This window comes from Ornithorhynchus anatinus, unplaced genomic scaffold (genome assembly GCF_004115215.2).
Source record: "Ornithorhynchus anatinus isolate Pmale09 unplaced genomic scaffold, mOrnAna1.pri.v4 scaffold_233_arrow_ctg1, whole genome shotgun sequence".
NCBI lineage: Eukaryota > Metazoa > Chordata > Mammalia > Monotremata > Ornithorhynchidae > Ornithorhynchus > Ornithorhynchus anatinus.
In genome coordinates, this window is record NW_024396730.1 from 102,153 (window position 1) to 117,739 (window position 15,587).

The 15,587-nt window shown below is 46.3% G+C and overlaps 1 protein-coding gene and 1 pseudogene across 1 annotated transcript; both read right to left on the reverse strand.

Annotated features, from left to right (window-relative positions):
* ORNANAV1R-PS3221 (vomeronasal 1 receptor ornAnaV1R-ps3221 pseudogene) lies at window positions 9,560-10,249 on the reverse strand (annotated as a pseudogene).
* On the reverse strand, window positions 9,658-10,551 carry ORNANAV1R3200 (vomeronasal 1 receptor ornAnaV1R3200). Its single transcript, NM_001253592.1, is given in 1 exon segment — window positions 9,658-10,551. A coding segment is annotated over 1 exon segment (894 nt).
* Between the last annotated feature and the right edge of the window lie 5,036 nt (window positions 10,552-15,587).

Below are 15,587 nucleotides of genomic sequence, written 5' to 3' on the forward strand. Positions count from 1 at the left end.
CCTCTCCTCCTTGAGGTCATTCATTCATTCATTCATTCATTCAATCAATCACATTTATTGAGTGCTTATTGAGTGCAGAGGACCGTACTAAGCGCTCGGAAAGTGCAATTCGGCAATAGAGACCGTCCCTCGAGAAACATGTCAACCAACCCTGCTGCACTGTAGTCTTCCAAGGGCTTTGCACAGTGGTCTGAACACAGCAAGTGCTCAAGATCTGATCGATTGATTAGTTCTAAATAAAAGGTCTTTATGGGACATATTCTGTTGTATTCACTGAGGATTTAGCACAGTGCTCTGCATGCAGAAAGTGCTCAATAAATAAGACTGATGGATTGATTGGTTGCTTGATTGATAAGGAAGCAGCCTGGCCTAGTGGATAGAGCCTTGGCCTGGGAATCAAAAGGATCTGAGTACTAATCCTGGCTCCTCCACTTGTCTGCTGTGTGACTTTGGGCAAGTCACTTCACTTCTCTGCACCTCAGTTCCCTCATCTGTGAAACAGGGATGAAGACTGTGAGCCCCATGTGGGACAGGTCCTGTGTGCAACCTGATTAGCTTGCATCTACCCCAGCGCTTAGAACTATGCTTGACACATAGTAAAAGCTTAACAAATGCCATCATCATTATCATCATCATCATCATTAGTTCTAATGAAAAGATCTTCATGGCCCCTCCCCACACCACACTTCCACTATGCTCAACCCACTCCGCTCTCTGAGAGGAGGGAGGGGAGATGGGTTTAAGTGGACGGGTTCATCTGATTCTGAGACAAGAGGCCTGTGGGAAGGGAGGGAGGGAGTCTTGTTGGAAGGAAATGGGGAGAAGACAGGTAATATGAGAGAGAGAGGAGACAGGAAGAGAGATATGGGAAGCAGGGATAGAGACTGAGAGAGTACTCTTTTTATTCATTCATTCATTCAATTCAGTCAGTTGTATTTATTGAGCGCTTACTATGTGCAAAGCACTGTATTAAGCACTTGGGCGATTCCAATCTAACATTCGACAGACACATTCCCTGCCCACAATGAGCTTACCTTGGCTGCTGTGTTGTTGCTGCCTTCACAACCAGTGTGGCCAATGGTTTGGAGAGGGGTCCTGGGGACCCTGGCCGACACAGGAGGGTGGGTCATTGCTCTGGCTGTGGTGCTGCTAGGGAGGACTGAGTGGGAGAAGAAATGAGCTTTTCCCAGGCCATTGTTATCGTGGACCCGTGATCCTAGGAAACATGGCTGCAGAAAGCAGAAGGGAAGACCTGAGATGTAAGGCTCACCGTGGTCAGGAAATTATCTGCCAACTAATAATAATAACTGTGGTATTTGTTAAGTGCTTGCTATGTGCCAGGCACTCTACTAAGCGCTGGGGTAGATACAAGCAGATCAGGTTGGACACACTTCCTTGGCACACAGTAAGCACTTAGCAAGTACCATAAAAAGAGTTCATATTAAAAAGCCATAGTTGGCCGTCCACCTCCACATCAAATAGAAATTCCTTACCATCAGCTTTACAGCACTCAGTCAGCTTGCCCCCTCCTATCTTACCTCGCTGCTCTCTTAGTACAACCCAGAATACACACTTTGCTCCTCTAATGCCAACCTACTCACCATATCTTGATCTCGTTAATCTCTTCACCTACCCCTCACCCACTTCCTGTTTCTGGCCTGGAACGTCTCCCTCTTCATATCTGATGAACAATCACTCTCCCCACCTTCAAAGCCTTATTAAAAGCTCATCTACAAGAGGACTTTTCCGACTAAGCCCTCATTTACTCTTCTCCCACTCCCTTCTGCCTCCCCTTGTCCTTGGATTTGCTGCTTTGATTCACCCCTCCTTCAGCCCCACAACACCTGTGTATATATCTGCAGTTTGTTTATATTCATGTCTACCTCTCCCCCTCTAGACTTGTAAGCTCATTGTGAGCAAAAAAGATCTACCAACTCTGTCATATTGTACTCTCCCAACCACTTAATACAGTGCCTGCACACAGTAAGAGCTCGGGTAAATATGATTGATTGATTGATTGATTCAATGATTGATTGGTCTGAGTGTCCTGAAAACCCATTGACAGAGAGATGGATTCATCTTACTCACCTTCCTCCATCCTTCATGGTTACTGAAAAGTCTCAAATCAGCTTCTGGTAGAATGAGGTTGAGAGAGCATTTACATCATCCTCTTTTGTTGTTTCTTCCCTTCCTCAGGGGGGGATTAGCATGTGTATGAAAGAGTGTTCTGAACTTCAATCCACTCTCACACTCTGGTTGGGAAATCTCTGGTATTGCTTCCCCAGTGCCTTTAAAACTGGGACAAGATGAGTCCACAGATCTCCCTAGAATTATCCAGGTAATTGATTCATCAGAAGAGCAGCATGGCTTAGTGGAAAGAGCATGAGCCTGGGAGTCAGAGGAGGTGAGTTCCACTTCCCCATCCCTCATTTGCCTGTTGTGTGATGTTGGGCAAGTTACTTCAAATCTTTGTGCCTCATTTTCCTCAACTGTAAAATATCCCCCCTCCTACTTAGATTGTGAGCCCCGAGTGGGACAGGGACGGTGTCCATCCTGATTATTTTCTATCTACCCCAGTGCTTAGTACAGTATTTGGCACACAGTAAATGCTTAATAAATACCACAATTATTAGCATCTATAGGTCCTTACTATACTACACTATAGGTCCTTCAGTGGTGTGTAGAGAGACAAGAAAACATGGTCCACAAAGACTGTGGGAGTGAGATCACATGAGTCTTCCAGGCTGGTGGAAATTGTTGTAATCAATCTATGACATTTATCGAGGATTTACTGTGTGCAGAGCACTGTACTAAACACTTGGGAGAGTACAGTACTACTACTAATAATAATGGTATTTGCCAGGCACTATACTAAGCACTGGGGTGGATACAAGCAAATTGGGTTGAACACCGGTCTCACAGTCTCAATCCCTATTTTACAGATGAGGTAACTGAGGCACAGAGAACAGTGATAATATTTATGGTACTTGTTGAGCATTTACTATGCGCCAAGCACTGTTCTAAGCACCGGGGTAGATACAAGTTAATCAGGTTGGTCACAGTCCCTATCCCACATAGAGCTCACACTCTTATCCCCATTTTACAGATGAAGATAACTGAGACACAGAGAAGTGAAATAACTTCCCCAAGGTCACACAACAGACAAGTGGCAGAGCCAGGATTAGAACCCAGGTCCTTGTGAATGCCAGCCCCATGCTCTTTCCACTAGGCCACACTGCTTCTTGAATTTGTAGATATGTTCCATGCCTACAACAAGCTTACAGTCTAGAAGGAGGTAGAGAGCAATTTATCAATCAATCAGTCAGTGGGTATTCATTAAGAGCTTACTGTTTGCAGAGCACTGTACTAAACACTTGGAAAAGTAGAATATAACAAAGTTGGTAGATATATGTTCATTCATTCAATCGTATTTATTGAGCGCTTACTGTGTGCAGGGCACTGTACTAAGTGCTTGGAAAGTACAATTCGGGAACAGATGGAGACATTCCCTACCCAACAACTCACAGTCTAGAAGGGGGAGACAGACAACAAAACAAAACAAGTTTGCAGTCTAGAGAGGAGCTTATAGTCAAGAATGAGGTAAAGAGTGATTTATCAATTAATCAATCAATCAGTGGTATTTAGTGAGCACTTACTGTGTGCAGAACACTGTACTAAGTTCTTGGGAGAATATATAGAACAGAGTTCATTGACACATTTCCTACACACAGGGAGCTTGCAGTCCAGAGGTAGACTCAGGTTAGAGGATGGAGCATTTGTTAAGTGTCTACAGTGTGCCAAGCACTACGTTAAATGGTAGGATAAAAATAATACAGTCAGATCAAACATGGTTCTGTCCCACAGGGGGCTCACAGTCTAAGTAGGAGGGAGAAGAGATATTTAATCCCAAGTATTTAGCACAATGCTCTGCACACAGTAAATGCTCAGCAAATACCATGGATTGATTGAACATCCATTTGATAGGTGAGGAAACTGATGAGTTTGAAGATGATGGTCAGGGAGAGAAGAAAAGTAGATTCAAGTGTTCTTATAAGATGCAAAGGGATGGAGTCAGAGGCACTGGGGCTGTCCCTTTAAAATGTAAGAGACATCACTTTCATGTCTGCTGTGTGACCCTGGGCAAGTCACTTCACTTCTCTTTGCCCTAGTTGCCTCATCTGTAAAATGGGGATTAAGACTGTGAGCCCCACATGGGACATGGACTGTGCCCAACCTGATTAGCTGGTATCTACCCCTGTGCTTAGTACAGTGCTTGTCACCTAATAAATGAATGCTTGGAGTGTAATTTGCTTTGGAAACTTTAGTGAGAGGCACACACACACACACACACACACACACACACAGCCCCCCCCCAACCCCCTCCCCCGCCCCCTCCCACCCCGGAGAGGGAGATCATGAAAATAATTTCAACAGCAGCTCATTCGAGTCGAAGCACTTTATTCCCACTCTGTCCTTGAAGGTTACAGCACAAGTCCACAGGTCTGGACTCAGAGTACATGACGCCTGTAGATCTGGGGTTTTTTTGCTTTGATCATTTACATATTCCCTCCCACAGAGTCACACCGGAGCGAATCCTCCCAGTGGTCTTTCGTTGGAGAATGGGCCGTCCATCCCTCCCCACAGCGAATCAGTGGTTCATTCGTTCGTTCGTTCGTTCGTTCGTTCGTTCGTTCGTTCGTTCGTTCGTTCATTCATTCATTCATTCATTCATTCATTCATTCATCATTCAATAGTGTTTATTGAGCGCTTACTATGTGCAGAGAAATGTACTAAGCGCTTGGAATGTACAATTCGGCATCAGATAGAGACAATTCCTGCCCAATGACGGGCTCAAAGTCTAATCGGGGGAGACAGACAGCAGAGCAAAACAGAACAAATCAAAAACAAGACAACATTATCACGACAAATAGAATCAAGGGGATGTACACCTCATTAACAAAATGAATAGGGTAATAAATAATATATACAAATGAGCACAGTGCTGAGGGGAAGGGAAGGGGGAAGGGGGAGTAGCAGAGGGTGGGGTGGCAGGGGAGGGAGAGAAGAGGGAAAGGGGGCTCAGCTGACGGGAGGGGAAGGGGGAAGGGGGAGGAGCTGAGGGTGGTGGGGGAGCAGAGGGATAAGGGGGGTCTTAGTCTGGGAAGGTCTCTTGGAGGAGGTGAGCTCTCGGTACGGCTTTGAAGAGGGGAAGAGAGTTAGTTTGGCGGACGTGAGGAGGGAGGGCATACCAGGACAGCGGGAGGACGTGGGCCAGGGGCCAGTGGTTGCCACCATCCAAGTTCCCAGGGGCAGCCAGGACCCGCCATCCTAAATTCGCTGCTGTCACACAGCTGAGGTCGAGAAGCAGTGTGGCTTAGTGGAAATAACATGGGCTCGGGAGTTAGAGGTCGTGGGTTCTAATCCGGCTTGGTCACTTATCATCTGTGTGACTTTGGGCAAGTCATTTCACTTCTCTGTGCCTCAGTTACCTCATCTGTAAAATGGGGATTAAGACTGTGAGTCCCACATGGGACAACCTGATTACCTTGTATTACCTTGATTACCCAATGCTTAGAAAAGTGCTTGGCACATAGTAAGCGCTTAACAAAAACCATAATTATCATTAGTAATGATAATTGTAATAATTGTGATAATTTTTAGGTGCTTACTATATACCAAGCACTGGGGTAGATACAAGATGATCATGTCCCACATGGGACTCACAGCCAAAGCAGGTATTAAGTCTCCCATTTTGCAGATGAGGCACAGAGGAAAAAAAATGTTGGTATTTGTGAAGCGCTTACTATGTGCAAAGCACTGTTCCAAGTGCTAGGGGGATACAAGGTGATCAGGTTGTCCCACGTGGGGCTCACAGTCTTCATCCCCATTTTACAGATGAGGTAACTGAGGCCCAGAGAAGTTAAGTGACTTGCCCAGAGTCACACAGCCAACAGGCAGTGGAGCCAGGATTAGAACCCATGACCTCTGACTCCCCAGTCCGTGCTCTTTCCACTGAGTCACGCTGCTTTTCTAAGCACGAAGCAGTGAAGAAGTGAAGTGACTTGCCCAAGGTCACCCAGCAGACAGGTGGCAGAGCTGGGATTAGAACCCAGGTCCTCTGACTCCCCGGCCCTTGCTCTTTCCTTGTTGTATTGTACTCTCCCAAGCACTTAATACAATGCTCTGCACAACAGTAAGCGCTCAATAAATATGATTGACTGACTCTTTCTGATAGGCAGGGCTGCTTCTCAAGTGCTAGATAGAGTGCTGGGCAGAGGCAAATTCCCGGGGCCAGACCCTTGCTGGATTCCAAAGGGCATGGGGTCAGAGTCTACATTCCTGCTGCCACGGGTCTGAGAGCTGGGGAGCAGGAGGGAAGGGAGGGAAGTGCCCAGAGATATTCAGAATATAGGGGGTGAAGGAGGAGGGAAAGAAGGGGCACTGGAACCAGCGGTCCAATGTCTGAAGGACAGGGGGCAGGGGACTGTTAGCCCTAGGACAAACAGAGGTCTGAGCTCTGCAGTGGGCTCCACTCCACTCCACTCTATCAACCGATCAATCAGTGGTATTTATTGAGCACATGCTGTGTGCAGAGCACTGTACTAAGTGCCTGGGATAGTACAACCTAGCAGAAATGGTAGATAAGGTCCCTGCTCACAACAAGCTTACACTGTAGAGGAGGATACAGATGTTAATATAAATAAATTACAGCTATGTACATAAGCTATGTACATATTCATTCATTCAATCATATTTATTGAGCACTTACTGTGTGCAGAGCACTGTACCAAGCACTTGGAATGTACAATTCAGCAACAATCCCTGCCCAACAACGGACTCACAGTCTAAACGGGGGAGACAGACAACAAAACAAAACAAAACAAGCATTCAAGCATCAATACCATCAAGATAAATAGAATCATAGATATATACACATCATTAATAAAATAGAGTAATAAATACTATTTACAAATATGCACAAGTGCTGTGGGGGGAGGAGGGGGAAGAGCAGAGGGAGGGAGTAGGGGGAATGGAGAGGGAAGAAGGGGCAGAAGGAAAGGGAGGGGTCAGTCTGGGAAGGCATCCTGGGGGAGGTGAGCTCTCAGTAGGGCTTTGAAGAGAGGAAGAGAGTTAGTTTGGTGGATGTGAGGAGGAGGTAGGGCATTCCAGGTCAGTGGTAGAACATGTGCCAGGGGGCGATGGCAGGACAGGTGAGAAGGAGGCACATTGAGAAGGTTAGCGGCAGAGGAGGAGAGTGTACAGGGTGGGCTGTAGTAGGAGAGAAGGGACGTGAGGTAGGAAGGGGCCAGGTGATGGAGAGCTTTGAAGGCAAGAGTGAGGAGTTTTTGTTCATGTGAAGGTTAATAGGCAACCACTGAAGGTTTTTGAGGAGGGGAGTGACATGCCCAGAGTGTTTCTGTAGAAAGATAATCCAGGCAGCAGAATGAAGAATATACTAAAGCGAGAGAGAGAGGAAGATGGGAGATCAGAGAGGAGGCTGATGCAATAATCCAGTCAGGATATTATGAGAGCTTGTACCAGCAAGGTTGCAGTTTGGATGGAAAGGGCGGATCTTGGCGATGTTGTGAAGGTGAGACCGACAGGTTTTGGTGACGGATTGGATGTGTGGGGTGAATGAGAGAGCAGAGTCAAGGATGACACCAAGGTTGCGGGCCTGTGAGATGGGAAGGATGGTAGTGCTGTCCACAGTGACAGGTAAGTCAGGGAGAGGACAGGGTTTGGGAGGGAAGATAAGGAGCTCAGTCTTGGACATACCTAATGAGAGAAGCTGGATTGGATGAAGATGGACGGGGAGTAAAGATTGGAGGAAAGAATATAAACAACCTTCATTATGCTGATGATACAACCCTCCTAGCAGAAAGTAAAGAAGATTTGAAGGGTTTATTATTATTACAAGTTAAGGAACAGAGCAAAAAGATGGGCCCATATTTGAATGTCAAGAAAACAAAGATCATGACAACCGGATGTTTTAACACATTTGTAGTGGATGGAGAGAAGATTGCAATAATTGACAATTTTTCTCTCCTGGGATCGATAATCAATAATAAAGGAAATAGTGGCCAAGAAATATGCCAAAGATTAATGTTAGAAAGACTAGCTATGGAGAGCCTGGAAAAAGTCATGAAATGTGCTGATGTAACCATTGCCACCAAAATACGAATTGTCAACTTTATGGTATTTCCAGGGAAATACATAAAAAACAGGATAGAAAGAACATTGATTCTTTTGAAATGTGGTATTGGAGAAGGCTTTTGCGATACCATGGACTGCCTGAAAGACAAACCAATAGATTTTAGAGCAAATTAAATCAAAGTGGTCTTTGGAAGGCCAAATGACTTGACTTTGATGAGCATATTTTGGACACATAATCAGGAGGACTAATCCTCTGGAGAAGACACTAATGCTAGGAAAAATCCAGGGACAACATGGAAGAGGCAGACCAGCAGCTAAATGGATAGAGACCATAACAATGATAACGGAAGAACCATTAAAAAGGTTGCAGATTATGGCAGAGGACAGGTCGCTCTGGATAAAGTGTATCCACGGAATCACTATGAATGGGAAACTACTCAACGGCACTTAATAATAATGTATGTAAGTGCTGTGGGGTTGAAGGTGGGGTAAATACAATGGAGCAAATCCAAGCCCAAGGGTGACCCAGAAGAGCAGATGAGGGCTTAGTCTCTTTGCCCCTCTCCCAGTGGGCATAGGAGCACCTTTGTTTGGGGTCCTCGCTTCTGCCTGTCAGCTTGGGTGGATGAGCATAGTTTCCTTTATTGTAGGGCAGGGTTTCACCAGGCAAAATCTTGGTAATAACACCCACAAACACACACGTGTATATACACACGTGCGTGCACACTCTTTTCATTTTTCTGTCATACCTCATGTGCACAGGTTTCTGTAACAAAGTTACTGTGGAGAAGGTTTGAATGTTTAGACTGTAAGTTTGCTGTGGGCAAGAACTGTGTCTACCAACTCTGTTATAGTGTAGTCTCCCAAGTGCTTAGTACAGGGCTCTGCACGGAGTAAGCAATCAATAAATACCACTGATTGATTGATTTAGTAATGGCATAAGAGGAAGCAGAGGCAATGGGAGGTAAGCCATCTCCTCAAGGAGTTTGAACAGTAACAGTAAGCAGGGAGATGGAGAGATACTTTTGCCTTCTCCTGCTTCCGGTAAGGGATACCATGTGGTAATAATAATAATAATAATAAATAATAATAATATTTGTTAAGCTCTTACTATGTGCCAAGCACTTGGGCAGATCACCAAGTCCCAAATGGGGCTCACAGTCTACTTATGAGGGAGGACAGGTATTGAATCCCCATTTTGCAGATGAGAGAACTGAGGCCCAGAGAAGGAAGTGAGTTGCCTAAGGTCACCCAGAAGACTTGTGGCAGAGTCAGTATTAGAAGCCAGGTCCTCTGACTCCCAGACCCATGCTCTCTCCACTGGGCCATGCTGCTTGCTTCTCTTCTGCCATTACCTGGGATCTGGTTCTTTTAGGACTGTAAGCTTTCCATCCCTCACCATTACCCCTTTCTTTCGCCAACTCAGACCATCCCGGGGAATTCAGTGAGAGGACAGGCAGCTGTCCAGAGGTCCTAGGAGATTGCTTTGTTGGAAACCGGAGATTACCTCACCCAGAATTTTTTCATCCTTCTGTCACTGTGAATCATCAGAAATGGACTGATGGCTGAGAAAGTGAGCAGAAAAGCCAAATGACTATTAATCAACAGAGGGGACTTCTCTTTCATGTTTAATATGATGCTCAGCATGATGGTCTGCCGTCCGTAAAGGAAGACGTAAAGGGTGACCAGGGCCACGATCCTCTTGGCCGCCCTGACCTCGGGCATCACCCTGGGGGACCGTCTGGGTGAGTGGAGGTATCGGAACTGCCGGTGGTGCCTGTGTAGGACAAACACCATGTACCCGCTAGCCACGCTCATGAGCCCCACGAAGACAAGGTCACGGAGGGAGGGCACGATGGCGATGAGCAGGGTGGTTTCCACACTGACGCTGACTTTGGAGCAATATTTGAGGTCCAGCATGAGTTGAACACTGCTGCTATTCTGGGGGCCTGTCATAAGTATCATTGTATCAAAATCAATGAGCAGACTGAGGCCCCAGGACAAGAGGCAGGAGGGGGCAATGCACTGGGGTAACCTGGCTTTGACCCGGGCCCACCGGGAGGTCCTGGGGCTGATGGTCACAGCCTGGAACATGCTCAGGAGGCAGGTGCTGCAGATGGCCAGACCCCGGGCCACGCGGTACAGATACATAAGGATTTTACAACCACCAGTGTTCAGGAAATTCCTCAGTCCCCATGCTGACAAGGTGTCTGGGATCCCACTGGTGAAAAGGATGATGGTGTTGGCCAAAGTCAAGTGGGCATTGATCAAGTCTGGAGAACTTGGGGTGGTGGAGAGCATACGGAGATAAAATAGGAGAAGGAATATATTCAATGAGATCCCAATGCTGAACTGGAGCAGAATCACGATCCCAAAGGAGAGTTCAGGGGTATTCATCACTTTGGAATTTTCAATCAATCAAGTTTATGTGGAACGAAGCCTTCCTGCAGAGCAACCTAGGAGGAGGGAAAAGTGAGACAGAGCCATAAAGAGAGAGAGAGAGAGGGAGAGAGAGAAACAGAAAGGGGGAGAGAGAGAGAGAGAGAGAGAGAGAGAAGAAAAGTTTCAGTTCATTTAATCACAGACTACGTCTATAGGATAGACCTTGCAGGATAGTGTCTGATGTCTGTCCGTCTCCCCCTTTAGACTATAAGCTTGTTATGGGTAGGGAACGTGTCTGCTAATTTGGTTGTATTGTACTCTCCCAAGCACTCAGTACAGTGCTCTGCACATAGTAAACGCTCAATAAATTTTATAGGTTCAGCTTTCCTCTGACCCGAACCATCAGAAATTTCTTCGATAACAGACATTCCTCAGCCTTCCCCCCTCTCGCAGGAATGCTTGAGCCTTAGAAACATGGGACTGGAACTCAGGAGACCAGAGTTCTAATCCTAGCTCAGTCACTGACATGCAGTATAACCTTGGGCAAGTCACTTGTTCTCTCAGTTTCAGTTTCCTCAGCTGAAAAATGGGGATAAAAAGTTGTCCCTTCCTACCTCTTTGACTGGGAACCCTGTGTGGATCAGGGATCTCTCATCTGATTATCAGGCACCTACCCAAGTGCTTAATCAATCAATGGTATTTACCAAGCACTTACTGTGTGCAGAGCACTTTACTAAGCACCGGGGAGGGTACCATAAAACTGAGTTGGTAGACAGTACAGTGCTCTGCAAACAGTAAACTCTCAATAAATACAATTGAATGAATGAATGTTCCATGCCCAAAATGAGCTAAGTAAACACCTAATAAACGAGAAGCAGTGTGGCCTAGTGGAAAGAGCACAGGCTTGGGAGTCAGAGGACCTGGGCTCTAATTCTGGCTCAGCTCTTTGTCTGCTGTGTGATCTTGGGCAACTCACTTAATTTTTCTGGGTTTCAGTTTCCTCATCTTTAAAATGGGGATTCAACACCTGTTCTTCCTGCTACTTAGATTGTGAGCCCCATGTGGGACAGGGAATATGTCTAACCTTAGTGCTTAGAATAGTGTTTGACACATAGTAAGTACTTGACAAATACCCTAATAATAATCGTTATTACTATTAATCTTTATAAATACTGTAATGATAATATCCTGGGATTGTAGGGGAATATCCCTGCTGCCCCTAGTTTTCCCTCTCCATCACTTGTCTTTCTTTGGGGAACCTATTATGGATCTTTCATCCATGAATGTATCGAAATCCTTCTCAAACCTGCTGATAATTTTGTCTTGAGCAGTCTACCTCTGCTGACCAGAAACCTTGGGAATGGCAGCTGGGAGAGGAGAACTCACGGAACCTGTTTCTCGTCCAGAACCTGAAGACCAACGGAGAGGACAGAAGGGAGACAGGATGGGGATGGGGTTAGTTGTGGTGATTTGTTAAGTGCTTACTATGTGCCAAGCACTGTACTAAGTGCTGGGGTAGTTCTGAGATCACCTCTCAGCTGGCTTCGACACTGTGAACAACGCCTTTCTCCTGGAAACATTACTGAACCTTGGCTTCATTGAGTCTGTCCTCTCCTGGTTCTCCTCTTAGCTCTCTGGACATTCATACTCAGTCTCTTTTGTGGGCTCCTCCTCTGCCCCCCCACCCCCTAAATGTGGGGGTCTCTCAAGGTTCGGTTTTGAGTTCCCTTCTATTCTCCATCTGCACCTATTCCCTTGGAGAATTCATTCGCTCCTGTGGCTTCAACTACCACCTCTCTGCAGATGATACCCAAATCTACTTCTCCAGCCCTGACCTCTCTCCCTCTCTGCAGTCTCACATTTCCTCCTGCCTTCAAGACATCTCTACTTGGATGTCTTCTCATCACCTCAAACTTCACATGTCCAAAACAGAACTCCTTATCTTCCCTCCCAAAACTTGTCCTCCCCTTGACTTTCCCATCACTGTAGAAGGCACCACCATTCTTCCTGTCTCACAAGCCCATAACCTTGGTGTATTCCTTATTAATAAAATAATAATAATAATATGATATTGGTATTTGTTAAGCACTTACTATGTGCCAAACGCTGTTCTAAGCACTGGGGCAGATACAAGGTAATCAGGTGGTCCCACATGGGGCTCACAGCCTCTATCCCCATTTTACAGATGAGCTCACTGAGGCCCGGAGAAGTGAAGCTACTTGCCCAAAATCACACAGCAGACAAGTGACAGAGCTGGGATTAGAACCCATGCCCTCTGACTCCCAAACCTGGGTTCTTGCCACTAAGCCATGCTGCTTCCTTTACTCCACTCTCTCATTCAACCCACATATTCAATCTATCACTAAATCCTGTGGGTCCCACCTCCACAACATTGCTAAAATCAGCCCTTTCCTCTCCATCCAAACTGCTACCACATTATTCCAGTCATCCATCCTATCCCACCTGGATTACTGCATCAGCCTCCTTGCTAACCTCCCAGCCTCCTGTCTCTCCCCACTCCAGTCCATACTTTACTCTGCTGCCCAGATCATTTTTCTCCAAAAACGTTCAGGACATGGAACCCCGCTCCTCAAAAAACTTGAGTGGTTGCCTCCACATCAAACAAAAACTCCTCACTGTTGGCTCTAAATCACTTCACTACTTTGCCCCCTCCTACCTCACCTCGCTTCTCTCCTGCCTGCACACATAGCTCCTCTAGTGCTGTCCTTCTCACTGTGCCTCTGTCTCGCTTGTCTCCCTGCTGACTCTGGTCCACGTCCTGCCTCTGGCCTGAAGTGCCCTCCCTTCTCAAATCCGAGAGTGGAGGAATTTTGAGGAAGAGTGGAGTGACATGTCCTGAACTTTTTTGGAGAAAAATGATCCGAGCAGCAGAGTAAAGGATGGACTGGAAGAGGGAGAGATGGGAGGCTGGGAGGTTAGCAAGGAGACTGATGCAGTAATCCAGGTGGGATAGGATAAATCAATTACTCTCCCCCTCTTTAAAGCTTTATCAAAAGCACATCTCCTCCAAGAGGCCTTCCCAGATTAACCCCTACCTCTTCTCCCACTCCTCTGTCGCCCTGACTTGCCCCCTTTTTTCTTCCCCCTTCTCAGCCCCACAGCACTTATGTGTTCATCTATAATTTATTCATTTGTATTGATGTCTGTCTCCCCCTTCTAGACTGTGAGCTCATTGTGGGAAGGGAATGTGTCTGTTCATTGTTGTATTGTACCTTCCCAAGCACTTAGTACAGTGCTCTTCAAACAGTAAGCACTTAGTAAGTACAACTGAATGAATAAATGAATGAATACCACTGATTAGAATATCTCAGCTCTTGTCAGAAACCTGGGACTGGGCCAAGTTGGAAGTCCAGCTTGGACAGCCGTGGGAAGCAGGGGGAAGATCACCCTATCACTTCATGAGGTGGTGGGATTTACTTTTCTAACCAGAAGCTGCTCCAGTCAGAATATATCCATCTTCTTGTGCCCCCTCTCCTATCTTTTCAGTGCCTTATCTTATTTATTTTAATGCCTTATTTTTCTTCATGTATGTCTCCCCCTCTAGACTGAAAGCTCATTGTGGGCAGGGAATGAGTCTGTTATATTGTTGTGTTGTACTCTCCCAAGCTCTTAATATAGTGTTCAGCAAACAGTAAGTGCTCAATAAATATGACTGACTGACAGACTGAATTACTGATTCCCAGTCTGAAAGCTTTTCCCCTTCCAAAGTGCTCCATTTTTTTAGGGTATTTGTTTTGCACTTATTATGTGCCAGCCACTGTGCCAAGCACTGGGATAGACTCAAGATAATCAGGCTGGACACTGTCCCTGTCCCATGTGGGGCTCACAGTCATAGGTCGGAGGGAAGAGGATTTAATTTCCATTTTACAGATGAGATAACTGTGGCACCGAGAAGTGAACTGACATCCAAGGTCACACAGCAGACAAGTGGCAGAGCCGGGATTAGAGTCCCAGTCCTCTCACTCCCAGGCCTGGGCTCTTTCCCCAAAATCATGCTGCTTCCTTGATTATTCCCAGAAAAAGGGGGCACTCAAGCAGATCAGATCAGCACCCAGGGTTGGAACAGACCCTTCCAGAATCCAAACGAAAAATTTCTCCTTCAGATGGAGACTGCTTCCTCGGTTTTGAATACGTAAAGCAACCAGTCTCCCTAGGTCCAGAACCTTGTTTTCCCTCTAGCTCCCAAAGGAGGCTTCCTCTCTTCTTCTTCCCCTCCTTAGCCAGACTCAGAGTCAGAAAGGAAAAGTCACTCACCAGACTGGTCCTGGGGCCTGATACAGACCATGCTATTGCAATCTCAGGGTTGGTTACCCAAGGTGGCAGCTTTTAATAGGGAAGGGTTTCATTAGCTCATCTCTCTTTAGGGCTGTGATTATCTTGTCACCTGAAGGAGGCTGACACCGTTGGGTGGAAGTAGAGAATGAGGAGAAGCAGAGAAGCTACTTTCATCCTCATGGCACTGCAACAAAGCGAGCAGCTGAGTCGATCAATCAATCGATCAATCAATTGTATTTATTGAGCGTTTACTATGTGCAGAGCACGGTACTAAGCTCTTACCTGAACTCTGGGACCTTACTGACAGTGGGGGGCTGGGTCTTGGGGACAGGTGGACGAGGGGCATCCACTGTCCTGTCCTTCAGTCATGTCTGGGACAGTTCATTCATGTCCAGAGGTAAGGGGAGGAAAGACATGACCTCTGAAAGTTATACGAGCTCATAGGGAAAGGACAGGTGCATTCTGTGCCCTAAACATCTCTTTCTGTTAGGTACTCTCTCCCTCTACTGGTCCACACTGAATTCTTTCCCTAACAAAAGCTGCCACCTTGGATTTAAATAAGGCTTTGAAGGTAGGAGAGTAGTGGTTTAGCATTGATGGGAGAAGAGGGAGTTCCAGGGCAGAAGAAGGAGGTGGAAAAGGGGTCAGCCATGAGATAGAAGAGATGGGGGCATAGTGAGCAAGCTGTCAGTAGAGGGGCAAAGTGTGCAGGCTGGACTGTAGTAGGAGATCAGTGAGGGAAGGTAGGAGGGGAT